Below are 12,250 nucleotides of genomic sequence, written 5' to 3' on the forward strand. Positions count from 1 at the left end.
GTTCTGAAAAGCAACTGTTCGCATTGGCATTATTTTATTGACTTTTTCTTTATTCATATGTTCATTACACACTTGAGAGAAGGCTTCAGAGAGGAGTTGATGATTGATGATATCTTCTTACAGGATGAGTAGAGTTTTACTAGGTTGACAAGGTTACTGGAGCATTTTAGAAGAAGAGATTGCACATGTGAATGGGTCTGGCACATCATTCAGGGTGGGTATGATGTGGCAAATGACAGAAAATGACTCTGGAAAGTTAGAAAGGTATCATATTGGACATGTGACCTTGAATGTCAATCCATGGAAGTTGAATTTTTCCTGTTGGTAGTAGGGAGCCTATATATTAGGGCTGGTTCCTAGCATGGAGTATATGACTAATAATTTTTTTTTCTCTGGTTGGTAGAAGGATATATGGAAACCATTCTCATAGGAGAAGACTGCGGTTATGTTTCTGTGCCACCTTATTTCGGTCACTACTATGTTCTCTGTTTCTGCACATTCTCAAGAGTTCTTGAATAAAAAAAAAGCTTGGGAAACATTGAATTAAGCACCCCCAAGCAAAGAAAAGCATGAAAATATGACTACACTGAACTAAATTTTCGTCAACAGATTTTTTTCTACTGTTGTTTAAGGAAGAATATCCAAAGCCTGAATTTCAAAGATAATTGCAATTAGATGAGCTTCATAGGATATCTGGTAGTATATGCCTTTCCTCTGTGTCCTGTGCAAATGCTTGTCTTATTTTTATTTAAGAAGAGGAAAGTATCCCATCACATTTGTGAAATGTTCTTGATAACTCTAAGTGCACTTGAAGAAGAAAGTGCTTATTAACTTGAGTTGGTGCCTGGCCACCATTAGGAGTCATAAGTTAGTTTCCAGTTTTAGGCAATTTTTTTTTCCAGTTTTGGGCAAGATCTTGGACTGTATTTTAGCCTAGTAATAAAGCATACTTAATTTTACTGGGCTTGTATATCCAGCACCCAGTTTGGGTTGTGGCAAAAGGCATAGTGCCAATTAATTGTAATTCCAACTTTTTGAACCCTTGAAGGATTTTCAGAGACTTTTAGCTGCCAGATAAACATTAAGCCCAGACCTCTCAAACCTTTTTCAGTAGTAGAGAATAGGTATCATCTCTATTGACACTCTACGATTTTTCTTCTCACTTCTTCCCTTTGTTTTTGCTTTCTTTGTTTGCCTTTTGTTTCTTGGCCTTTGGGTGCCACCATGCACTGTGTACTTATACTGTTAGTGTAACAAGTATGGTTAGTGACATTGAGTCTCTATGCTTATGAGTGGGGTTTGTTGGAATTCTGCTCAGTTCTAAAAGCGTTTCACTTAGTATTTAAAGAAATTGATTTAATTCTTTCTCATATAATAGCAGGTGTGCTCTTATTTTTAAGGTAAAAAATCAAGTTGTTACAATAGCCCAGAATTTAGTAAATATTTTCTTTTCTTTCTTTTTTTTTTGCGGTATGTGGGCCTCTCACTGTTGTGGCCTCTCCCGTTGCGGAGCACAGGCCCAGCGGCCATGGCTCATGGGCTCAGCCACTCCGTGGCATGTGGGATCCTCCCAGACCGGGGCACGAACCCGTTTCCCCTGCATCGGCAGGCGGACTCTCAACCACTGCGCCACCAGGGAAGCCCCAGTAAATATTTTCTGAAAAGGCAGTAGTACTGTGAAATCGAGCAGTGTACCCTGAGTCACTATTGATAATATGATATTTTATATAAATATAACATTTAAAATTTTCAGAATGCTTTTTGTATGTGAGAACTGAGTTGACCTTTAAACACTTAGAAACTTAGGGAGAAAAATACATGTCCTGTTATAAAAATGAACAGATTGGTTTTGATGAATTTCGTTTCTATGGTATAATTAGGTCTAAAAGCCCAGTTTCATGATATTCCTGTGCTCCTTGGTGTGAAAGAACAGGGTGATTATAATACATATTATATTGTTCCTCAGAAGCCTCATAAATATGATTTTGAACCAGATATTCTTCTTGATTCTCTGCCAAAGTTCAATATACTTTATTTTTATTTTATTTTATTTTTTTTCGGTACACGGGCCTCTCACTGTTGTGGCCTCTCCCTTGCGGAGCACAGGCTCCGGACGCGCAGGCTCAGCGGCCATGGCTCACGGGCCCAGCCGCTCCGTGGCATGTGGGATCTTCCCGGACCGGGGCACGAACCCGTGTCCCCTACATCGGCAGGCGGACTCTCAACCACTGCGCCACCAGGGAAGCCCCAGTATACTTTAAATATACAGAGTGTCCTCAGAAGTAATTAGAAAGGTGTTGGTATGTAAAAACTATAAGTCCTAAAAATATGTCTTAGTCAGTAGAAACCTACCACATCTTAAAAAATATAACAGTTCTAGTGCATCTTTACTTGCAACTCTGTAAATAATTTTAGATATAAAAAAAAGCACTAATTAATTTTTTATGGCTTAGAGGTTTGCTGTGGCAGGAATGTGTTTAACGTTTTAATAGTATTTCACATCTAGAATTTTATGTCTGTATTAATCAAGGTGTGCTTTCTCTAACAGGAGAATGTACTCATCACCTCCCACCTGTGAAAGCCCCTATTCAAACAAAGAAGAAAACAACAAAGCATTGTTTTCTTTGTGGAAAGAAAACTGGACTGGCTACTAGCTACGAATGCAGGCAGGTTGGCTAGCTGAAAAGCTGGGATGCTTTTTTTGTGGTGACCCAGTGTGGGGATACAATACAAAATGTTCTTTAAATTGCCTATTCATAACATCATTAAGATGATGTTCAAATAGCAGACCCAGCTGAACTCCTTATTGGCTGAAGTAAAGAGCAAGTAGATAGCTTCTGTGTTTCCAAAGTCATGAGATCCTCCCCTGCCCTTTAAAGTAGGATATATAAACCAATGGAAGTGTACTTTCTTTGTCTTATGATAGATACACTTGGTTTCTCTTTGACTGTAGCTTGGAAGAACCCCTCCTCCAAGATTCTATTTTATTTTATTTATTTATTTGGCCACTCTGACATGCACGATGCAGGATCTTAATTCCCCAACCAGGGATTGAACTCTTGCCCCCTGCAGTGGAAGCGTGGAGTCCTAACCACTGGACCACCAGGGAATTCCCGATTCTATTTTAAATTAAACAAAAAGGAGTAAATTTAACAATAATGTACTATTAATTATGATTATATGGTACACTTTTCAAAACAGATGAATAATATGTTTATAAAAATAATTAATTTTTTCCTACCCATAATTATTTCTTTCATTAGCATTGCTAATATGCTCCAAGGATGGTGTCTGCCCTTAGGTTGAGGCCAGGCATTAAACAAAGCTGCTGCTTTTTAGAGTGTATTCTGTTCAAATGGAAACAGCTTACCTTGTTGCTAGAAGTACTTTAAAATCCTTTCATGGCATAGTAAGGTTTTACATAATTTAATTTTCTTATGAGACTGAATTTCTCAGAAATTCAGAGTTCTCCCAGGTTTACTAGATATAAGAGGAAGTGGTAGATATATTTATTGCTTTTTGCAGTTTTACTACTTCCTAGAGGTCAACAGCCTGTTTCACTCCAGAAGAGATTCTTTATTATAAAGTCTCATATTCATAGACAATTAACCAGTTCTTTTTTTGGGGTGCTTGTGCTTATTTATGAGTAGAAGGGAAATGTCAGCCCTGCAATTCTAAAGAGAACTAAAGGGCTCCTGCTGGACTACGTGAAATCAAGCTTTGATCTCCCAAAGAGATGAGGTTCTTGTAGAAATGTGACTATTCACATAAACTTTTTTTTGTGCTTTAGATGTGGAAACAACTTCTGTGCATCTCATCGCTATGCAGAAACTCACAGCTGCACCTATGATTACAAGAGTGCAGGGAGGAGATACTTACAAGAGGCAAATCCTGTGGTTAATGCACTAAAACTTCCAAAAATCTAACTCTTGCTCTGCCCCTAACTGTTCTGCCTGAGGAATCGTATTACAAGGACAGAAGAAATATTGTTTAGACTGCATTGTTTTTGTTCGACTCCAAAAGATTTGCCAAATAACAAAAGCATATAATGCATACTGTTGGAGAACGAGAATGCTACTGTATTTGACTTCTTTATTTTTTGGTGAATCAAAAGTTTTAAAAGTAGTTTTAAAAACTTTAAACTATAATGATTTAGCTTTGTTATTGCACGTCATATGTTAAGTATTTTATATTTGATACTGCAGTTTTACTAGACAAGTCTTCAAAAGATGCACTTTAGGAAGTTAACGTTGACTATGTAACCAGCTTCCATGTACAGAAATGAGCCTTCATGTAATGGCTCTACTCAAATCTACAATTTTTTTTATGGGGGTGGGGTGTGTGGGGATTTAAAACAAATATCCCATACGTGAAAGTTTATTGAGTTTACTGACAAGTTCCTTTTTATTTCAAGCTTTTTGTAAAAAAAGAACATTAGTTTTCCAGTGTGGTTTTAACACATATATTTCTTCCATATTCAGACTGGCATTCAGATATGTATCCATTCTATAAAACACATCATGTTAATCATAGTATATATTTCTTAAAATACCACTTTTTGAATGGTAGTTTTAAAATAGATGATGTCCCACTTGTTGCCATTAAATACAGAACCCAACTTTTCACTTTTTGAAAAATGGCTATACTGAAAACAAAATCTCACAGCTTGGTTTGTTTTTCTTATGATGAGTGCTATTACCAGGAGAAATTCAAATAAATATTCAGTTTCATTATGATTTTGATTATTTGATTATTTACAATAATTTTTCTTTTATAAATACTTTAAAATAAAACCATTTAATTAAATAAATCAGTAATTTATTCTACTTGGAAAAAATGACTGTCAGTATAAAAGAATGCTTTTAAGGTGTAAGGGCCCCCTGCTCCCCAGATGCAGCTAATATACCATTCCAGCTTTTGGGAGGCCACTTGCTTTATGGAAGCTTAGTTGAATCTGATGCTGAACCCTGGTAAATAGCTGGCAGGCAACCCAAGTAGACTCTGCAACTCTAGTCCAACCCAAGTGGGATCTGCACTGGTACCAGAAGGCTAATTTAGGTGCTCCACAGGGCCACAGGGCCTCTTTCTCCATGCAAGGCTGAATGAAATGAAGAGTTCCGTTACCCTTCCTCTGCTTCCTATAAGAGATTAAATGTTGAGTGGAGAAAGATTCCTTCAGAGCAAGAAGGAAATACATTTACAAAAGGGAAAGGTGAGAAATTAGTGGAGTAGTGATGCAGTTAGGGGTTGATAGCATACTTTTTAAGGGGGGCTATATAGGCTAATGAAAAATATTTCCATCTGTGTTGAGCAGTTCAGCTTTTACTCTATTACATGGCTAGGCTGCTGAAAAATGGGCCAAGACATATTTATTTTATAGATAAATATGGATGCTTAGGACATGTTTGGTATATGCTTAGTGCACTATGCTTTATAAACCAAGACCATGTAGAAATAAGTCTTGTTTTAAGTTTACCAAAGATTTTGGTCAAAGTTGAGTCTTTTTTTTCTAATTTCTAAGTCACTGAGAAATAAACCAGTTTAATTCAAGAAATTATATATATGTGTATATATATATATATATATATTTTAAACATCTTTATTGGAGTGTAATTGCTTTACAATGGTGTATTAGTTTCTGCTGTATAACAAAGGGAATCAGCTATACACATACATATATCCCCTGGGAGGCATTTCTTTATGCCTTAAATTCTTATGGGGAAGTGATCATAATTTTTAGAGACTTCAGATCTATCCTTGCATTGCTAGTAATTAGCAGAATGCCTTGCATATAGGCACTGGTTAAACATTAGTTAAATGAATTAATTTTATTGGACAGCTTACCATGACAAAAAAATGAAGGCATTTATATTGTTTTATATAACTAAACTAACTTTATATAATAAAATCTAGTTTCTGGATTTTTTTAAACAGTAAGCATTTGGTTTTAGCAACACTAAAAGTCTGAAAAATTTTAATTTTTACCTACATGAAATATTTTCAAGTTTAGTGAACTTTAATCATTCTAATATGGGAATTTTAAATACTAAGATGTTTTAAAATTTTATCAGTGTTGTTAACTTGTGGAGGTATTTAATTATAAAAAAGAAGACAGGAATTAATTTTCTGATATATGTTTCATATGGTTTTATGCCATCATGATAGATAATTCAGTCCTGTATGTAGCAGTGTTTCCCAAATTATGACCCCTATACCACTCCTGGAACATGAGATGATTTTAAGTGATACATGGATGAACATTTTTTAATAATTATATATTGTATCAGAAAAAAATGTAACTCTAAGTAACTTAAGTTGAAAATAAAATAAATTGATATAGGTTAAAAAACACGGATTGAAAATTGCCAAGCAAGGGTACATACAACAAAAATCATAAAAGTTGACGCTAATGACTGAAATTTAGGAAAGAAGGTATGATTTTCTCATTTTTCTTTGAAAATTATGTTAAACTTTCAAAGTGATTGATGAAAGTAAATTACATAGTTTTAGAAAAACTATATAAAGATGAAAAATGAAAGTAAAAATGTCACCGTATACCTCCCCCAATCTCTTTTAATAATTTCTATTTTAGTTTTTCTGGTAGTTACCGTCATAACAGTAGCCAATATAAACATTATTTTTTGATGCCCCATTATTACAGGTAAGGAATTTAGCATGATAACACTACTTCAAAACTGTACTTCCCAATTTTTTAGTGCGTTAGTCTGCTCATGCTGCCATAACACAAAATACCACAGACTGGGTGGCTGAAACAGAGAAAACTGTGAGAACAGAAATTAAACAACAGAAATTAATTTTCTCACAGTTCTGGAGGCTTGAAGTCCCAGATCAAGGGATCCAGCAGGTAAGATCTCTTCTGGTAAGATCTCTCTTTCTGGCTTTCAGAGAGCTGCTCTCTCTCTGTCCTCACATGGTCTTTCCTCAGGGTGCACACACGGAACTTTGATGTCTCTTCTTACAAAGGCATTAATACCATGGGATCAGGGCCTCTCTCTAATGACCTCATTTAATCTTAATTACTTCCTTACTCCAAATACAGCCACGCTGGGGGTTAGGGCTTCAACATATGAATTTGGAGGAGACACATATTTAGTCCAAAATGATTAGTTATTTTTAGTTACAGTAGTTATTTCAAATTCACTCACTCCTCTGCAGTTACCCTAGTCCATGTTACCATAGCTTTCACTTGAGCTATTGCAATAGCTTCCTAACTGGGCTCCTTAAATTAGTCCTATGTCCTTCATAACCCATTGTCTACTCTTAACTGTAGTGTGCTTGCAGAGCCAAAAAATTGAGCACATCGATGCTTGCAATGTATCAGTGACTTCTTGTTTTCTTAGAATAAAGACCCAAATCCTTAACCCTTCTTACTAGTAAGGCTCCTGTGGTCTGGCCCCCATCTACTTCTCCAGCCTCATATTGTACTGTTTATCCATGCTTTCTGGGATTTGCCCACACTAACTTGTAGTTTTCCCAGCCTGTTTTCCCTTGTTAACAGCCACTCTTTATTCAGATGCCAACTCCATTGTTACTTCCTGAAGGAAGCAAACCTCTTTGTAACTGTTGCCCACGTTAAGAAATAAGAAACATTGCCAGTACCCCAGAACTCATTCCTGCCTCCTACCCTTTCCCAATCACTACCACCATCCTTCTATGCTGTGATAGTCATTTTCTTGCATTTTTTAATGGTTTTACCATCTAAGCATGTATCCCTGCAGTTTTGCTTTACAAAAACAAAAACCTTTACCTAGTGGAATTGTATGGCATGCATTCTTTATCTGGCTTTTTTTCATTCAGTGTTGATTATGAGACTTACTTGTGTCGCATGTAGTTGTACTTAATTTTTATCAAAGTATTCTTCTATATGACTGTGCCACAATTTATGTTTCCATTTACCGCTGATGCACATTTGTGTTGTTTCTAGCCTTGAGTATTATATACAATGCTGCTGTGAACATTTGTGCACATGTCTCCTGGAACACATATACACACATTTCTTTTGAGTCTACACCTAAGAGCAGAATTGCTGGATCATGGATGATTATTGTGTTCGTTCAACCTATTAGATGATATCAATGAATTTTCCAAAATGGATTTTACCAGCTTATCTCTACTCATGGCAGTTTGAGAGTCCTGTTTCACATCCTTACCAGTACTTACTATCTCTAGTCATTCCAGTGATTGGTTTTTGTTTACTTCTCACATGTTCCTGCTTGTCTCAGCCAGCCACCAGCTCCAAGTTACCTTTCTTTGCAGCTTTAGGGGTGAGGGGTGGAGTACGATCCCAGCTTTGGAGGGGAGAGGGTCTCCCTTGAATGATATTGAGCCTTGACTTCTGTCTCCCTGGCCCTGTGAGTCATAGTTTGGCGTACACACTTAGTATAGACAGGATTTCAGTGCTCTGCCTACCTCTTTGGATGCATGCTTTCACTTAGATTTTAGCCCAGTGATTCTCAAGAATCTTGCTAGTTCTTTGATTCTTTAAGAATATATACATTTAAATTTTTGTCCAGCAGTTTCAGCCGGAGGAGTGGCTCAAATAACCTAAGTCAGCTTTATTTCTGGAAACTGAAACTTTTGTTTTTAGTTGAATTTTTTCAATTCACTTTCTTGGATTATTTTGCAGTGTTAATCTCTTTCTTTTGTGTTACTGATCTTTTTCAAATACTTGATGATTTTGTACATGGCTATGAAGAATGTGACTGCTTAGTGTGGGTAGGGGCCAAGGATAAAACTGGAAGTATTGCTTAATTTACGGGTGCTTGGTGATTGTGCTTCGTCAGGTAATGCTCTTTTGGAAACTCCTTCATTCAAATATTTATTGAGTGCCTCCCACGTGAAAGTAATTATAATTAGTTGTTTGGAATATAGGTGAACTTGACAGGTGGAGTTTACATTGCAATACAGACAGACTTTAAACAACTAACCATGTCATTATTTAATTATAATTTTGATAAATATTATAAAGGAAAAAATGTGGACATATGCAAATATGCAACAGAAGCATGTGATCTAGTCCAGTACTCTTTTTTTTTTTTTTTTTTTTTTGTGGTATGCGGGCCTCTCACTGTTGTGGCCTCTCCCGTTGCGGAGCACAGGCTCCGGACGCGCAGGGTCAGCAGCCATGGCTCACGGGCCCAGCCGCTCCGCGGCATATGGGATCCTCCCAGACCGGGGCACGAACCCGTATCCCCTGCATCGGCAGGCGGACTCTCAACCACTGCGCCACCAGGGAGGCCCGTCCAGTACTCTTTAAGTTGAAACTTCTCAAAGAGTAACAAGTGATAATTAGCTGGGAAAAGGGGTTAACGATGAGGGAGAGACCTAGGAGAAAAGAAGAGAAAAAATATATATATATATATTCTCATAAAGACGTTTTTCCTAGTTGGGCTTTACCTCTTTATTCAGGAAGGGATGCCCTGATCAGAGACTTTATCCTATATGTAATTGACCAGAACACTATTATAAGGGCAGCTAGGAGATCAAGGTTTTAGCTTTTCCATCATAGCAGCTTCAAGCAAGGAAGAAAGAGGCTGGAAATGGAGACTGGGTCAGCTGCCTACAGTTTCTGTTACAAAAGAATGATTAGATTCCAAAAGGGATGAGAATTTAAGGTTTGTTGCGGGTAGAAGCAAAATATAAAGGACAAAATCCTAATGAAAGGAATTCAGGGACACTAGATCAGCCCAAAAGCTTATATCCAATCTGCTCAAGAAGAGAATCAAACATTTTATTATATACAAAGAAAAAGAAAAAAGAATAAGGTTGAGATTTTAGTGTATATAGTATTTCTTTGTTATAATCACATCCTTAATATATAAACATATTCAGTCTTATTTTTCAAAAACCAATGTTTACCAATAGAAGTACTTAAAGTAGACATTTAAAACAAAGACATTAAGGGAACAAAAGTTCATAAAGGATGGAAGGAGTGCTAATAGACTTAAGTCATAAAAAGAAAAAGTTACAGGTAAGATCAAAAAATAAAGTCCAGGGGCTTCCCTGGTGGCGCAGTGGTTGAGAGTCCGCCTGCCAATGCAGGGGACACGGGTTCATACCCCGGTCCAGGAAGATCCCACATGCCGTGGAGTGGCTAGGCCTGTGAGCCATGGCTGATGAGCCTGTGCGTCAGGAGCCTGTGCTCCGCAACGGGAGAGGCCACAGCAGTGAGAGGCCCGCGTACCGCAAAAATAAATAAATAAATAAAGTCCAACACCTTGCTGTAGAGGAAATACCTGAAGTAGAAAGATACAGGCAAATTTTAGTTTACTTTTTTACTTTTAGCTCATTTCTTCTTATTGCTTAATAATATTTAATTCGGGACTTCCCTGGCTGTCCAGTGGTTAAGACTCCGTGCTTGCACTGCAGGGGGTGCGGGTTTGATCTCTGGTCGGGGAACTAAGATCCCACATGCTGCGTGGCGTGGCCAAAAAAAAAAATTTTTAATTGTATGGATATCTTTCATTGCTGTGCCAGCTGAGAGGGCCTAGAAGCAATAACATCCTAGTAGCAATGAGTACACCTAGCACCCAGATCTTGGTTTCTAATACCAATTGTCTAAAAAAGGACAATACCATACTTCCTTAGAGAAATGTCTGATTCTAGGACTGGGACAGGAAATATGACTTCTTGTAGTGCCAGAAAGAAAGGGAGTGCTGAAAAAAGAAAGCCCACACCAAAAACCTACAATAATGATGGGGTATGTCAAAGGGACACAGTAGTCAACTGAAAGAGCTCCCAGGAGCCAAACCTGGAACACTTGGAGCAATAAAATAAAGTAGTATTGGATTATAATTCAAAGTACAAGTATCCATGAGTCTATACTTACATAAACAATAAATTTTAAAATGATTGAGAAGAGACATATCTCCCATTCAGAATTCTGTAGATAGTCCTCCCTCAAGGAGGTGGGTATAACTCCCCATTCTCTAACTGTGAACTGTGCTTAGTGACTTCCTTCCAATGCGTATAGTATGGAAAGGGGGAAAGAGTGACTTTACAATGGAGAAATCTGACAAACACTACGTCAGCCAGGTGATCAAGGTCAAACATCAACAATGATGCATCATGTTGATAAAATGAACCTTTTGATTAGATGTAGTGAGAATGGCACTTTACCTCTGTGATCTTCCTGTCAAAAACCCACAGCCCCTGGGACTTCCCTGGCAGTCTAGTGATTAAGACTTCGCCTTCCGATGCAGGGGGCGCAGATTTGATCCCTGGTTGGGGAACTAAGATCCCACATGCCACACACTGTGGCCAAAAATTTAAAAAAAGAAAAGAAAAAAAACTAAGGAAATCTGTATCAAGCATAGACTTTAATATACCATACTAATATAAAGTATTAACAGGGGAAATTGGGTGGGGGATATATGGGAACTCTTTTGAAATTTTTATGTAAATCAAACTATTCTAAAAAATAGTTTATTAAACAAACTTTAAAAAAATATGTGCAAAAAGAAGTGGACTAGACTAGCTAGTATGTGCCTTAACATCCATTGTGGATATAACAGGACAAGCCAACAGTGAAAAGCAAGATGAATTTAACATTTTTATAGACAATAAAATGGGACAAATAGAGAATATATGTTTTCTCAAGTATTTGATTCCTTTGGGGGCAAGAAAATCAATGTAAAATATAAAAAGTAGACATTTTAAACAGTACATTCTTAGAAGTATTCTGTTGTAAAATGCTGTCATTAAAGTGTTTAACAATAATGGAAAACTAAAAAATTCTTCACACATATTTAAAAATCCTAGAAAGTATTATTTTATACACCAACTTTCATAAATAGTACTTATTAAAATTTGCACAACACAGTCAAAGCTGTAACTTACCAGAAAATAGTGCTATATTCTTTATTCCAGAAATAAGGTAGAAATGTCTATGTTACAAAGAAAGAGAAAAACTATAACTAATCTAAAACTTGGGAAAAAAACTCAGAGAACCAAAGGAAAAGAGAAAATGGAAATCAGGAAAAGAAAAGAAAGTGAATACGGAAATTGAATAAAATTGCACTTATTCCACAATATTTCAGCCAAATTTATATCAACATTACCTTAAGAAAGAAAAGTAAATTAGTAAAATTAGAAATGAAAAGGGAAGTTTAATTCAGAAGAATCTAAAAAATATTATGGAAAGTTAGCAAAATGAGTAGAGCCCCAGAGATTTTCTTGGAAAAAATTTCATTTAAATACAGTATTCAGTCATTTGATAAGTATTAATTGA

General features: G+C 36.6%; 1 protein-coding gene across 1 annotated transcript in view; it reads left to right on the forward strand.

Moving 5' to 3' along the window:
* Positions 1-3,926, forward strand: part of ZFAND4 (zinc finger AN1-type containing 4) — a gene marked incomplete at both ends in the record, with an annotated part of 51,855 nt that extends 47,929 nt beyond the window's left edge. The window contains 2 exon segments of the mRNA XM_079709063.1: positions 2,549-2,666; positions 3,791-3,926. Coding sequence (XP_079565189.1) covers positions 2,549-2,666; positions 3,791-3,926 — 254 coding nt within the window.
* Between the last annotated feature and the right edge of the window lie 8,324 nt (positions 3,927-12,250).

Source organism: Hyperoodon ampullatus (assembly GCF_949752795.1).
Source record: "Hyperoodon ampullatus genome assembly, chromosome: 1".
Taxonomy (NCBI): Eukaryota; Metazoa; Chordata; class Mammalia; order Artiodactyla; family Ziphiidae; genus Hyperoodon; species Hyperoodon ampullatus.